General features: G+C 44.4%; 1 protein-coding gene across 1 annotated transcript; it reads left to right on the plus strand.

The window, feature by feature from the left end:
• Positions 1–6,959: 6,959 nt before the first annotated feature.
• GNG10 (G protein subunit gamma 10) lies at positions 6,960–14,095 on the plus strand. The gene is made up of 3 exons (XM_012532825.3): positions 6,960–7,114; positions 11,750–11,881; positions 13,139–14,095. The coding sequence occupies exons 1-2, from the start codon at positions 7,034–7,036 to the stop codon at positions 11,873–11,875; spliced, it is 207 nt and encodes a 68-aa protein (XP_012388279.1). The 5' UTR covers positions 6,960–7,033; the 3' UTR covers positions 11,876–11,881; positions 13,139–14,095.
• Positions 14,096–14,393: the final 298 nt, after the last annotated feature.

Raw genomic sequence — 14,393 nt, forward strand, 5'->3', positions numbered from 1 at the left:
AAGGACTATGATTCTTTTCTCCCCTTCCCTCAACAAAATGGCTTTATGCTTCAAAATCCTGGAGGAAAGGAAGGGCAATTAGTTGTGTCACAAGTGTCGTTCACATATGTTGGGTATCTTTACTATCTGCATACTCTGCCAGTCCCCCACCAGAGAACCAAAAGCTTCTCCATTTCAGAAACACTTGGAGAAGAATCCTGGGTAGGGGATCCCAGAACCCCACTATAGTTAGAAAATTTCTCTTGTGCTTCATTTTAGCGCTATCACCATTTCCTCCTTGCTTGGAATTCAGGGGTTTATAGAGCATAGCTGCTTATTGCTTTCTATTATCACTCCTATAATTGAGGTCTGTGCTAAAATTACCCTTTAGGGTTACTTACATTCATGTCAGATATCCTCACAGCAGTTTCTAAAACTGACCCTTCCCTCACTGGTCTTATTTCTTTATGAATTCTCCAAGTTCTACAAATCCTGGGTTGCAGTTTCATAACACATCTATCAAGTAGGGGCCATGAGTAGAATTTTAAACACTACAAGTGGTATACAGAAATTTAAAATGTTACATGAAAAAATAATTCAGTTTATAGAATTAACTATTTTAGTACTACTGAATTTATGTTTAGAAAAACAGTAGTTTTATTTACTTTGAGATTTTTTTGGACTGAAATGGCAGGAAACTTTTAACACCCACACATTGGAAATATTTCCTTGAGTAGAAGCCAACTGCTAAGTTAACATGCAGCTAGTATTATGGACCAGTGTGCCAGCCCCATACTGCAAGTTCTGTGGAAATTAAAGAGAAATAGCTTTTATTAGACATTAGTATGAACAGGTCTAGCTACTTAAAGACTTTAAATCAGAGATGGTCTCTGTTGAGTTATAATTGTGCAATTGAGGCAGATAAATGTTGGTATTGATACAAAATAGCTGTGTACGGATGAATTTCTTTTTCTTTTTTAGCTGCAGCATGCGGACTTCTTAGTTGTGACATGTGAACTCTTAGTTGCAGCATGCATGTGGGATCTAGTTCCCCAGCCAGGGATCGAACCCAGACCCCCTGCATTGGGGGCATGGAGTCTTATCCACTGGACCACCAGGGAAGGCCCCGGACGAGTTATAATTAATTTTATTTAAGAAGTGTGATACTCTTCACATTTAAATATGGGCTAAAGCCAAATCTAGCCCCTGATAACTAAATAAAATTTGCTAAACAAATTTAACCTTTCTGGTTTCCTCATCTGTGAAATGAGGGGATCTTTTTATTTTATTTATTTATTTATTTATTTTGTGGTACGCGGGCCTCTCACTGTTGTGGCCTCTCCTGTTGCGGAGCACAGGCTCCGGACGCGCAGGCTCAGCGGCCATGGCTCACAGGCCCAGCCGCTCTGCGGCATGTGGGATCTTCCTGGACCGGGGCACGAACCTGTGTCCCCTGCATTGGCAGACGGACTCTCAACCACTGTGCCACCAGGGAAGCCCCAGGGGATCTTTTTAGATAATTAGGACTTAAAAATCTATAAGCCTGTGAATTTACATAGGTTTAGGGTCTGAAGGAGATTAGATTGCCTGCAACTGAGAAATGTTATGAGTATTTAAGTAAAAAGCCTATATGATTTGTCATAAACTTTAATCAGTTTCTTAACGGATTCAGAGTATCCTTGACAATTATGTATGGAGTGGATCACATAGTCTTACAGCAGTGACGTATGGGATTTCCTACAGACTCCTCCCCAGTTTCATTAGTGGATGAAGAAACTTCCTCCCATTTGACAGTGTCTCCTTTTATAACCTCAAGAAGAGGGAGCAGGATGCAGGGGAATGGCTCAGGCTTTGCAGCCGGATAGACCAAAGTTTGGTTCCTGGCTCTGCAACGAATAGTTTGACTTTGGGCAGGTTAACCTCTGAACCTCATTTCTCGTCTCTAATAGTTAGTAGGGATACTAACTACTTCACAGGATTATCATGAGAATTAAATAAGATGGGGTAAAATGGCTAGCATATATTAATGCTTCAGAGGGAATAGGAAAGAGTCTCGTTTGTTAAAATCCATGGTAATGGAGTGTTTAGTGATGATTACAAACCCGTTGTTTCTTTATTATTTAAATAGGTATTTGAACCCCTTACTTTGTGCAGAGTACTGTGCTAGAGTGAAAAAGTGATGCTCCTTAGGATTGGAATTGTGTGTCTTAAAAGCAGCCGCCTGCCCCTTGTTGTACCCTGGCGTACAAGGTGAAGCAGCTGAGATGACAACTCAGGAAAGAAAGAACTTTCAGAGCGAATAGAATAATCTCCTACTCACTAGTTCAAGGCCTACGTTTACAGAAGGGACACTTCCAGTGAGATACAGAGGCATGCCTGGAATGGCTGCTCAAAAGAACGTCAAGTAGCCCTAAGTCACACTGCCTCTCAAAGTCTCAAGCAGCCTGTAAAAATCTCTCCAGAGAAGCTGAATCCACACACCTGTTGGTGAATCTTTCACTCCTGAGTCAGTAAGTTCTAAAAAAAATGCAATGGGTAGAAGGAAGTGAAATGATTTTTTTTTGGTACATTATACTGTGTCACATTAAATATAGTTGTTAATGTGTTTCCCTGTTTCTTTTTTAGAAAACTGAAGGTAGCAGAAACACCTTCCCATTTTATCATTATTTTTATGGAGAAAGTGATTTAAAGCTGCTTTTCTGGAAAAATAACCAACTGTTAGTAAAAGGGTGACAAAATACATGTCAGGAGTGAAGAATTATAGATCACAACAGGGAAACAAATGAAATGTTTGTCTTTACAAGGACACTGACATTTCTCAAAAGTACTGAGACTCTTAGAAACAGAGGAAATTTATAAGTTTTTATCTTAACCAAGAAATAAATGGGTAACAAATTCTCTAAAATAATATACTGGTGACCTGTGCATTTTAGCTGGGGTGAGGAGGAAAGGATACTCTGTCCCCATGCCTCACCTTTCAGAGCTCTGGAAATAACTGCATCTGTGGGGACAGACTCTAGGCCTCCAGGTGAGCAGTGACTTCTGTTGAAAGCTAAAATGGAAGTTCTTTTCCTCCCACTTTGTGTGATACTACGCAAGTCACTTTTCTTAGTGGGCCTTAGTTTCCTCGTCTCTAAAATTGGGAATGGACTACCTTATCTGAAGGTCTCTTTCCACCCTGAAGTTCCACGATGCAAAAATAATGGATGAGAAGACATTTTGGTGACGTATAAAGCAAAGCACAGATGTTCAGCCCTCCGTTAACAAGTGGCACCTAGCCTGCCTGTCCATGGATCACTGCAGGAGGCTGCATGCTAAAACCTGGCTGTTTCTTTCAAAGCCAGACCACTTCTCTCCAAGAAAAGCACCATCAATCATACAGCAGCAAGCAGTGTGGTGGGTGTGATCGGGCACGAAGGAGGGAGATGGGGCACACTCCTAGACCTTTTCTGCTACCTCATGGCTGACACACAAGTATCCCCTTGGGTGTTTCCTCACCGTGGGCAACCCCGAAGCCCCCTTTTCTAACTAGAGATCATTTCATTTCTTCAGCTACCATTAGGTTGTGCAGATGTCTCCCACATCAACATCTGCCACTAAACATTTTCAGCAGCCTAGAGGCACGAAGCAGTACAGTTGAAGACTTACTTTCTCCTAAGCCAAACTCATCCTTATTCTTCGCTCCTACCTTCAAACCTAGTCCTGTTTCCTAATTTCTGTTACAGGCATCAGCTCTCACCTATTCTCTGCTTCAGAAGCCTCTGCCCACTTTCCTTTGCATTTCGTAACTACAATGAAGTCCTACTGATTTAGTCTCTTGAATTTGTTCTCCATCCCACCTTCACAGTCCTCTCTAGGGCCTCGATCCAGCCACTCCACCAAAAAGACAAAACTACTATTGAAGTCATCTTGTCTCCCCAGCTTCAGTTCATTTTCTATCCTCATCCCAGATTAATATTCCTAAAATGTCTTACCACGTGGCTACCCCGCTGTTTGCCGCAAACTCCTGTTTCTTATGAGGTTTTCTATGACTTTTCTGTTACTCACTAGAGCCTTCTTTTATTCATCAACGAATTCATTCCACGTGTGCATGGCCTCCTGTTCTCCCTGCTTTCCCCCTTCCTTTCTGCCATCTGCAGGACACATGTTTCCAAGGTCTAGGTCTCACCATCTAAGATGAGCTTTTCCTGATCCTTCCAGTCTATATCTTTGCTCTGAGTTCTTTGCCTCATCTTTCTGACACACAACTTTTCTATTCTGTCACCAATTTAGTCACGTTTCTAACGTGTACTTTCATGTTTTGACAAGAATATACGTTCTCTGTGGTGAGGGAGCCCACGGGAGAGGGCTTTAAAATTTGCTAATCTGCTCTTGTCACGAGATAAGAAAAACTCTTTAACACCTCAAAGATTGAACACAGCTCACAAAAGGAATAGAAGAAATGTGCAGCCTCAACAGTTAAGACATCTAAAAGACTTAAGACACCATTTTTCATCTATTAGGTTTTTTGGGATAAAGAACCACAATACAGAACTGTGAGGGTGCAGAGAAACAGGCAGCCTTCTGGTGGAAATAGCAATTGCTACCACCTTCTGGAGGATAAAGAAGGGAAAAGTTTTAAAAACTGTTTTATATTCTTTGATCCACCAATTCCACTTTTAGGAATGCATCATAAGGAAATAAAAAACATACACAAAGCTGTATGTTTAAGGTGGCCACCACAGTGTTAACTAATAGGGCAATAGGTAAATAAATTATGACCCAGTTGTACAATGGAATATCATGCAGTCATTAAAAATAATAGCTGAAGAGCAGATCTTTTCTTTGACTCCCCCTGGCCCCCTTCTAGTATCAGCATCCTGGTTTTCCTTTAGGGAACTGATCCTCCCCTTACAGTCCATATGGTTTGGGTGGGTGTCTTAGTTTGGGTTCCCCAGAGAAACAGACTCTGAGATGGAGATTTTCATGCAGAAAGTCTGTTGCGGAGTGTGAAGATCAACACCTGTAGGGCAGTCCAGGAACTGGGGATTAGGCAGAGGGAGGCACCGAACTGTGAGGCAGCTGCCATAAAGGCCTCAGATGACCCCAGGGGGAGCTCTGAGCTGCCATCATCCTTCACTGTTGTGCCAGCTTGAGGCAAGGGGGTTGGGGTGCAGATCTTATGCATCCCACACATCCGTCATTGGATGAGAGATGACCCTGGGAGGGGTGGCTCTCGGGCTAAGGGCAGTTTCCAGAGGGACTCAGCTGAGAGGCATCAGCTGCTGCTACTCCCGGCAGGTGGGGCAATGAATGCCTTGGTCCTAAATGGGAAGTTGGGTGGCACACCACAGGGCCCACTAGAGGTGGGGCTGACCCCAGCCCACATCCTGCTCTCGGCCAGGGGCAGCTAATCCGGGCATTCCAACACCACACAAACCCTTGCCTTCAAATCGACTGGTTCAGGGATGGACACATGACTCAATAAGGTCAGTGAGGTCCATTATGGGGATTTTTGCTGCAGCAATTAGAAAGACAGAAAAGAGGTGCTACTGCTCCTGGGGTTCCTAGGCCGGGGCAATAAAAGCATGAAACTTTCCTTCGCAGCACTAGAGGGAGTCTATTTACCATTGAAAAAAACAAGGCCAACACTCAGAAAAAGCAGAGCCAAGAGATGGAGAAATGAGAGCCCTACAGCTATTATTTGGGCAATTAAACCCATTACTTTAAAGTCCTTGGGCTTTTCAGTTACACAAGCCAGTGTATTACCTTTTTGCATTACTCAATTTAAGTGGGTTCTAACAAATACAATGGCGCACAAGAATAATCAGGAAGTATTCATAATACATTAAGTGAAAAACAAAATCAACAAAAACCACACGTTTGGGTCTTCCCTGGTGGCTCAGCGGTTAAGAATCCGCCTGCCAATGCAGGCTACAGGGGTTCGAGCCTTGCTCCAGGAAGATCCCACCTGCCGCGGAGCAACTAAGCCTGTGTGCCACAACTACTGAGCCTGTTCTCTAGAACCGGTGAGCCGCAACTACTGAGCCCACATGCCACAACTACTGAAGCCCACACGCCTAGAGCCTGTGCTCCGCAACAAAGGCAAGCCACAGCAATGAGAAGCCCGCGCACCGCAATGAAGAGTAGCACTCACTCTCTGCGACTAGAGAAAGCCCTCGTGCGGCTACGAAGACCCAACGCAGCCAAAAATAAACAATAAAATAAAATAAATTAATTAAAAAAAACAAAAACCACGTTTTACATATAGTAATGATGCCAGTTTTGTGAAACAAACTAATGTCCACTATAAAAAAAATGCAGCACAAGAGAAACAATGGTTACAGTTGAACGGCGAGACGGGAGTGAGGGGGGCTGAATTTAATTTTCTTCTGTATGTTCTGCAAAGATGTCAGGGCCTGCGATTTTACCCTTCTTACTTTACTGACCCTGCCGGGTCAACCGCTAGGATTCCCGTCACACAGTCACAGGCTAACGCAGAAACCTGTTTCTGTTGCATGGAAACCCCATTGACCGTCCTCACCTACCCGAGGATAACTCCCTCGCAGGGCTTCGAAGCCTTCACACGTGGCCCCTTATTTCTGCCACTCGCTCCACACCTTGCTCCATCCACACACAGTCACAGTTCCGAGTCTCCAAGAGAGCGTCTTCTCCTTTTCCATCCCCCACACCCACTCCTGCTCCTCCTAAAAGCTTCGATGTGCAGGTGGGCGCCCTGTGTGGGCCCCGCGACGCGGCTCGGGGGCCAGGGGTAGACGCAGGCGCCCTCCCTGCTTAGAACGCAGAGTTAGGTGTCCGTCAGCTCGAGACCCCAAGGTTTCGCTTACCTGTTGCGTCTGCCACTGAGGAGAGCGGCTGCCGGGCGAGGCCGGGAGCGACCGGCGGGCGGCGGGGCAGGCGCAGCGGTCGGCGGGCGGCGGGGCAGGCGCAGCGGTCGGCGGGCGGAGGGGCAGGCGCAGCGGCTTCCCCGCCCCGGGGCGGCGCTGGGCCTCGGGGCCTCGCGTCTCCGCCCGCCCACCGGCTCGCTCACTCGCTCGGAGCTCAGGCCGCCGCCATGTCTTCCGGGGCCAGCGTAAGCGCCCTGCAGCGCCTGGTGGAGCAGCTCAAGCTGGAGGCCGGCGTGGAGAGAATCAAGGTGAGGCCCGCGCCGGCGTCTGGCCTCGGGGAGCGGAGACCGCCCGGCCGTCCGCGGGCCTGGGAGGAGGAGGCCGCGCCCGGGCGGACAGCTGCGGGGCCGGCCTGAGCGCGAGCCGGGTGGCCGGACGCGGTGGGCGGCCCTGAGGACGGCGCCCGACCAGGCTCGCGGCTCGGCCTCGGGCGGTGGGAGTCTGCGCAGGGCCCGGCCCGGACCCCGGCGCCCGGGAGAAACGCACCTGTCCCCGCGAGGGCGGTCCGGGACCGAGAGCCCCGGCGCGGTCACGTTTCAGTGATGGGGACAATGACTCGGGGTGCCCGACGGACGCGAGGACACCAGGAATGCGGGCGACGTGCTGGTGGCCCCCCCGGGCTTGGCTGGTGCGGGAGGATGGGGTCCAGAGCTGCGGAGGAGACTGAATGGATGGGCCTCGGTGATGGGTTGATAGGATGAGGGGGGAGGAGGGCGCTGCTTGGGTTTCTGGCCTGGTGACAGGATGGATGGCGTTGCCATTCGCTACGGTAAGGAGGAGAGATGATGCGTAAGTTTCGGATACGTGGACTTTGAGGGGATGCCCGGGAGGTGTTTGGCTACCTGGGCCGAAGCTCAGAGAACGAGGCTGAGAGAACGTATAGGAGTGAAAGCTGTAGGGAGTGACCAGAGCGTGGAACCCAGGGACTCGCCGAAAGAGATGCCCGCGAGAAGGGAAGCAAGGGAAAGCAAGGGTACTGAAGCGAGGAAGGAGGGGTTTTCACAATTCTGAGGCTTAGTCAACGTGTCCAGTGTTTAGTCAGTTGATTAAAAAGCATCTGATGTGTAATTGTGTTTACCAACTAGTATATAGCATTATTTGTAGAATGTGTGTGTGAATGAATGGACACTGCTGTGATAGTCTGTGGACCTCAGTAGTGCCTTTTCTTTGTACCAGGCCCTATTCTAGGTACTGAGAATACGTCATTCTAGTGGGGAAGATAAACAATAAACACACTAACCAATAAATAAAATAATTTCAGAGAGTAATTGATTCTAAAACAAGGTAGAGAGAGAGCTGTGGAATGCAGAAGAGGTTTCAGTGACATATGTAGTAGTAGATGCCGAATCTAATTTGTAATAGGATAGAAAGACTTTTTTGAAAAAAAAAATCTGGTTTTAAAGAGGAAACCTTTTTTTTTTTTTTAATTTAGGAAATGAAAAGCTGTATTTTGAGGTTGAGAGGAAGGAACACACTGTATTTTTAGGTCGAGGGGGAGAAACAAATGGAGAAGGAGAACTGGAGGTAGAGACAGGTAGTCTGTCTAAGGGGGTCTGGGGTTGGAGGGGCACCTTCTGAGGCAGGAAGAAAGGAGGAAGGATATGTGTTAACATAGATGTTTCCAGATAAGGCCTTAATACCTTGTATGATGACAATTTTCTTTGTGAAATAGGAGGCCAAGTTTTCTTTTAAGGCAGAAAAAAGGGAACTTATGGTGTCACAAGCGCTGAGGATGAGGGAGAGAGTGCTGTTGGGAATGGGAGAGGACCCCCTAGCAGGCACAATCATAGACACTTTGTGATTCTGAAGACCCAGCTACTGTGAGATTGATTGTCCTACTTTTTTTTTTTTTTTTTTGTCTCCAGCAGTATTTGGCTGCCCAGGAATCTGAGTGCCCAAGGTGAATGGTAGTTGATCCAAGTAGTGGGTTAGTGGGGGAGTTTTGCCAGAAAGATAGAAATGGGAGTGGAGAGCAAGGAATTTGAGCGTCTGGCCGGAAAGAGGCTGAACCCAGGCTGAATGGAGAAGGAACAGAGCCAGCCTCCCTGTGATGGGCCAGACAAAAAAGGAAGAGATGTTCCCCCTGAGGTCAAAGAGCAGGTGTAGTGAGGAGAAAGGAAGCAGCACCCTGGATGGGCAGGAGAGATTGTGATCGGAAGGCAGGATGTTGGAGTGTGAAATTACAGATGTGGAGCAGTTACAGGTATTGGCTGTAACTACTGCTGTTGAGGAGAAGGTTATTTGAAGAGAGGAGCTCAGGGAAATGAAACTAGGGTTGTTGGAAGTGTTTAAGATGATGTGGGGACCTGAAGTGGAAAGAAAAACTGTGAGCCAGACGCCTGCCTACCCTGTGCAGTAGCTGGGGAAGGTATTCTTATCTACATTTAAAAAGTAGTTACAGGTGGTGAAACTGAGACACAGAGAAGTCAAGTGAATAGCTCAAAGTCACACAGATAATAAGCTTATTTGCAGAGTGTCCTCATGGGAGTATGGTTTGGGGTGCTTGGCAGGGCTTTTCTCAGGCAGCACCTTAGGGAGTCACAACCTTCCAGGGTCTGGTTTGACTCGTATCAGGGCTCAGTGACGGATGGAAGTTCTCAGCACACCCAGAGACGTCTTCTCTTTCACAGACTTGCTAACTGGTAAATAAACCGGAATACCAGTTTCTTAGCATATGATGGAGGGCACCCCTTCCCAGTGCTTCAGTGCTCAGTATCCTTCCAAGGACCCCTTCTTTGCTTTGGAGAAGTCTCTCAGAAGTTGATGGGTCAGCCTGGGCTCAAACCAAGGAAAGTCATATGATTTGGGTAGGGATTATCCCACCTCCATTGGGAAGATACAACTTCTAAGGGTTTGGGCTTGTATTCTCCCAGGCCAGAGTTTTTCCCTTCAAAGTGCTAGAGAAATGCCGACCACTTTACTCTTCTCTCATTTGCTTTGCATATCCCTCACCTTAACTTTTTGACATGTTCTTTAGGCTAGGGTGCAGTTAGTCCCATTTCTCTGGGAGTCCTGGGAGACAGTCTCTTTCCACCCATCATGTGTGGAGTTCACTTGTTCCCTCTGAAGCTGAGATAATAAGTATGAGCATAATTGGTTCCAAATTTCTTTTGAATTAATAACATATATATATAATCAGTAATTCCAATTATAATTAACATGAAAATGTCAGAACTTCTGTTGAGGGAAAGGCAAGCTTAAACATTAGTTTGGCAACATTATATTACATGTTTATATGATATAAACTGTTACTACATTAATGAAACTAAAATTCCTAAAGTATTCTAGAAACTAGATAGTAACTGACACCTAAGGAATCGATTTTTTCAGTTATTTGGAAGCTTGGAAAATTAACACAAATTAGTAGTAATACTTGAACAGCAATTGGAACATTTTTGTACAATATGGGTGAGATTTTATACAAAACACTTTTTCAGTACAAGAAAAATGGAAAGCAAGGAAAGCCTCCAAGTACAAATATCCATCAAATGCACGCTAAGAAGAAAGGTAGAATAATATAGTGTCAATACTGCCTAATACATTCTTCAAAACTTAGTGGTTTAAAACCACCTTTATAAACTCGCAATTCTTGGATCAACAGTTTAAGCTGTGCTCAGCTGTATAGTTCTGTTGGTCTTTGCTGGGCTCTCTGTGCATCTGCCATCAAATGGAGGGTTAGCTGATGGCTGGATGATCTAGGATGGCCTCACTCATATGTCTGGAGGTTAGTAGGCAGGTGGCTGGGGTTTGGCTGACTGGTTCTCCTCCACAAGACCTCCAGTAGGCTAGCTTGGGCTCATTTGATGGTGGTCTTACGGTTGCAACCATAGCAAGAGAAGTAGCTGCAAAGGCTTTTGAGGCCTAAGCTTGGAACTTGCCCATTATTTCTGCCATTGTCCTGGTCAAAGTAAGTTTCAAGGCCAGCCCAGATTCAAGGGGTGGATAAAGACTTTACTTCTTGGTGGTAGGAGCTGCAAAATATTGTGACTGTTTCTGCAGTCTGCCACAAATGATTGCTAACTAGTGTCAACACTATTCTAAGTGTTTTACTTGCATTAACTCATTTAATTATTACATCAACTCAGGAAGGTAGGCACTGTTACTAAATACGTTTCACAGATGAGAAAACAGGTACTGAGAAGTTAAGTAACTTGTCCAGAGACTGCACTCTTAACCAATAAGCTGTTCTGCTTCAAAAACACAATGGAGGGCTTCCTTGGTGGTGCAGTGGTTGAGAGTCCGCCTGCCGATGCAGGGGACGCGGGTTTGTGCCCCGGTCCGGGAGGATCCCACGTGCCGCGGAGCGGCTGGGCCCGTGAGCCATGGCCGCTGAGCCTGCACGTGCAGAGCCTGTGCTCCGCAATGGGAGAGGCCACAGCAGTGAGAGGCCCGTGTACCGCAAAAAAAAAAAAAAAAAACCCCAAAACAAGACAAACATGATGGAGGGACCTCGTCACTTGTTTTGAGCAGACCAGATAAGGCTCCATCCAGCCTTGTAAACATTAAAATAGTCTGTTCACATGGCAGACCTGGATATATCAATGCATGCTTTATAAGTGAAAATTTGTAAAGGGCACACTAGGATAAGCTATTTCTTTCAAATTCAGTCTCAAAACTAGGATTCTAAATGGATGAAAGATACGGCTTTATCTTTCCTTTGTTGAGTAAGCCATTAAACCAAAAATACGCTAAATCAAGGTTATAGAAATTGTAACCTTTCCTCTTTGGAGTTCAATTATTAGAACTTTCAGCAAAAAAGACTCTTGGAGGTTGCACAAAGTATGACCTTTGTCAGGTTGTATGATCATTTTTCAGAGTCTCAAGTGACTGCTGGATGGATCTGGCTGTGAGCAGCGTGTCAAGCTCTTGTCCCTTTGTTTCAGGTCTCTCAGGCGGCAGCAGAGCTTCAACAGTACTGCATGCAGAATGCCTGTAAGGACGCCCTGCTGGTAGGTGTTCCAGCCGGAAGCAACCCCTTTCGGGAGCACAGATCCTGTGCTTTACTCTGAAGACTGGTGAGTAATGATACACCAGGCCGTCTTGGGGCCATAGCATTATCATGGGGCTTCCCAAAGGACTTGGGCAACTGAGTTTTAAATATCTACCGTTCTTGGGGGAATTAAAATAAACCCAGCAAAATGCACAACTTTCCCTGAAGGATGACTCTAATCTGCTGCTTGTGGAATATATCTAATTAGAAGAGTCTCAGTGCTCTTTGCACTAACTCATGAGATGCTAATATCCTTGTGTACTTGAGCTTTTGAACTGAGCTGGCCAATAATAATTTCTTGACCTCAATACCATCTTCTCTGTCCTTACACCATCCTGGAGTTGTGATTTGTTGCTTGGTGCTATCAACTGACTTGTTACTCTTGGGACTAAGGACTCTCCAGAGGAGACTTGGTCCCATCACCAGCTGTGATTTCTTTCCTAGAAGCTTTCAGAATGTATTTCTGTGTTTTAATGGAGGAAGAAATGGAGTAACTGGGGAAAGTGTCAGTAGGGTTAAAAGAACCTTAAAAATTTATTCTTGAAATGAAAACACCTCTTTGGTGGCCTATAATAAATTTCCTGGATTCTAGTGTGTTGTATGGGGTCTCATTCACATTTTCACTGTTGTTTTTGGAGGCGGGGGAGCAGGGCAGGGCATAAATTATTAGCGTCTTTTGGGGCCAATATATTTCAAATTACATGTTCTAAGGGGTGTTTATACAGGAAGTAATCATCTTAGGTCTTTTTTCATATACTTGAAAAGGAAATTATTCACATTAACAAGAAGGAAGTAATCATACTATCAGGTACTATTGTACCTTTTAATGGAAAATGTTCATATTTATGGTATTAAAATAATAGTCTTCTGCTGGCATAGCATTTTTCTTTTTACAGAGCACTTTCATGGGTCCTACTTATTCAATGGTTGTAGTTTGGATTTTCTGGTATTAACATGTTACTTTCTTCTTTGAGAACCCTAAAGTGACCTATGAAATGATGACTAGTTAATTTTTTTTTTTTTTGTGGTACGCGGGCCTCTCACTGTTGGGGCCTCTCCCGTTGCGGAGCTCAGGCTCCGGGCGCGCAGGCTCAGCGGCCATGGCTCACGGGCCCAGCCGCTCCGCGGCATGTGGGATCTTCCCGGACCGGGGCACGAACCCGTGTCCCCTGCATCGGCAGGCGGACTCTCAACCACTGTGCCACCAGGGAAGCCCGATGACTAGTTAATTTTATGTATAACTTTTACTAAGTGAAAGCCTACCAAATTCTCTTTCCAATAGGGAAGAAGTCCGCTGAGGAATGCTTTCAAGCACCAAGTGATGAATGACTGCCTCCAAATCTCAAGAACGCACTTCTCCAGCCAAATGACTTTTAGATATTTCACAGGACCTTTCCTGTGGCCTGGTCCTTTAGCCAAAATTCTATGGAAATTTATGAGTTTCTACTCAAGGAAACTGGGTGAAGGAGTAGATTTTAAAAAATAATGGCCTGGTTCTTTGTTGAAGTGCTTTATACTTAAACAAAAACCTTACCACCAAATATACCAAAATACACCTCTTTCATTAAGTGAATTACTAACGTTTCTATACCTGGAATGTTACATATGTTTTATTTACTAGATGTTTACATTTTTGGAAGGAAAACAGTATTGTTTGTTAAAAAAATTAAATATTTGTAATTTGTTGTTCCCAAGATTTTTATACCATAACAAAATTTGTTCTTTTCTCATGAATTTATAATTTCTAAATGAAGACAAGCAAGTATAAAATTGGGGAAGAATGGGCTTTATTAATCAAATGATGTCTTGATTTTTCTAAATGAGAAGATTGTTTTATTTTTAACACTAAATATGGGAGCTGTTTCTTAGCAAACTTGTTTGATAGGATTAATGTTGTGTTGTGTATTAGATTGTCCCATCCTGTATATGAAGCAGATTTGATCTTTGTCTTCTTAAGTTTCTCTATTTTATAATGGTGGTTTTACTTAAAAAAAATACTAAATTATTTCATGTCTTTAAACCAATGTTTAAATGTCATCTACAGAATATTGCAAATGATTTAAAAAAAAGTGATGGGAAAATATTACAACCTAAATGAATTCTCAATGTCACAAGTGTTTTACTTTGATGATGTGCCTTTGATTTAATTTGGGACACTTAAAAGAATACTTTATATGCGTTTGTTATAATCTTTGAAGAGCTTGGAAATAAAATTTCTGCTTAATTTCTGCTAATGACAGCAACATTTTGTGTCTGATTTTGTTTTAAGGCTTCATAGATTTTGTTTGCTTGTGAGATTGAGTGCTGGTAGTGGGAGGTGAAATTTTTGTTTACAAGCCCTCACAGAATTTTGTGAAAAATAGATATATGTATAACATGCAGAAATATCTCAATTACTGGCAACATTTGCTCTTTGAAATAGCTATGTATAAATCCATAAATAAATAAATGAGAATATATTTGAACATAAGTAGTGTTATAGTAGAGAATGTAGAAGTCATAAGATGGAACTTCTTTTGCTTCCAGCCACTAAACTT

This window comes from Orcinus orca, chromosome 6 (assembly GCF_937001465.1).
Source record: "Orcinus orca chromosome 6, mOrcOrc1.1, whole genome shotgun sequence".
Taxonomy (NCBI): Eukaryota; Metazoa; Chordata; class Mammalia; order Artiodactyla; family Delphinidae; genus Orcinus; species Orcinus orca.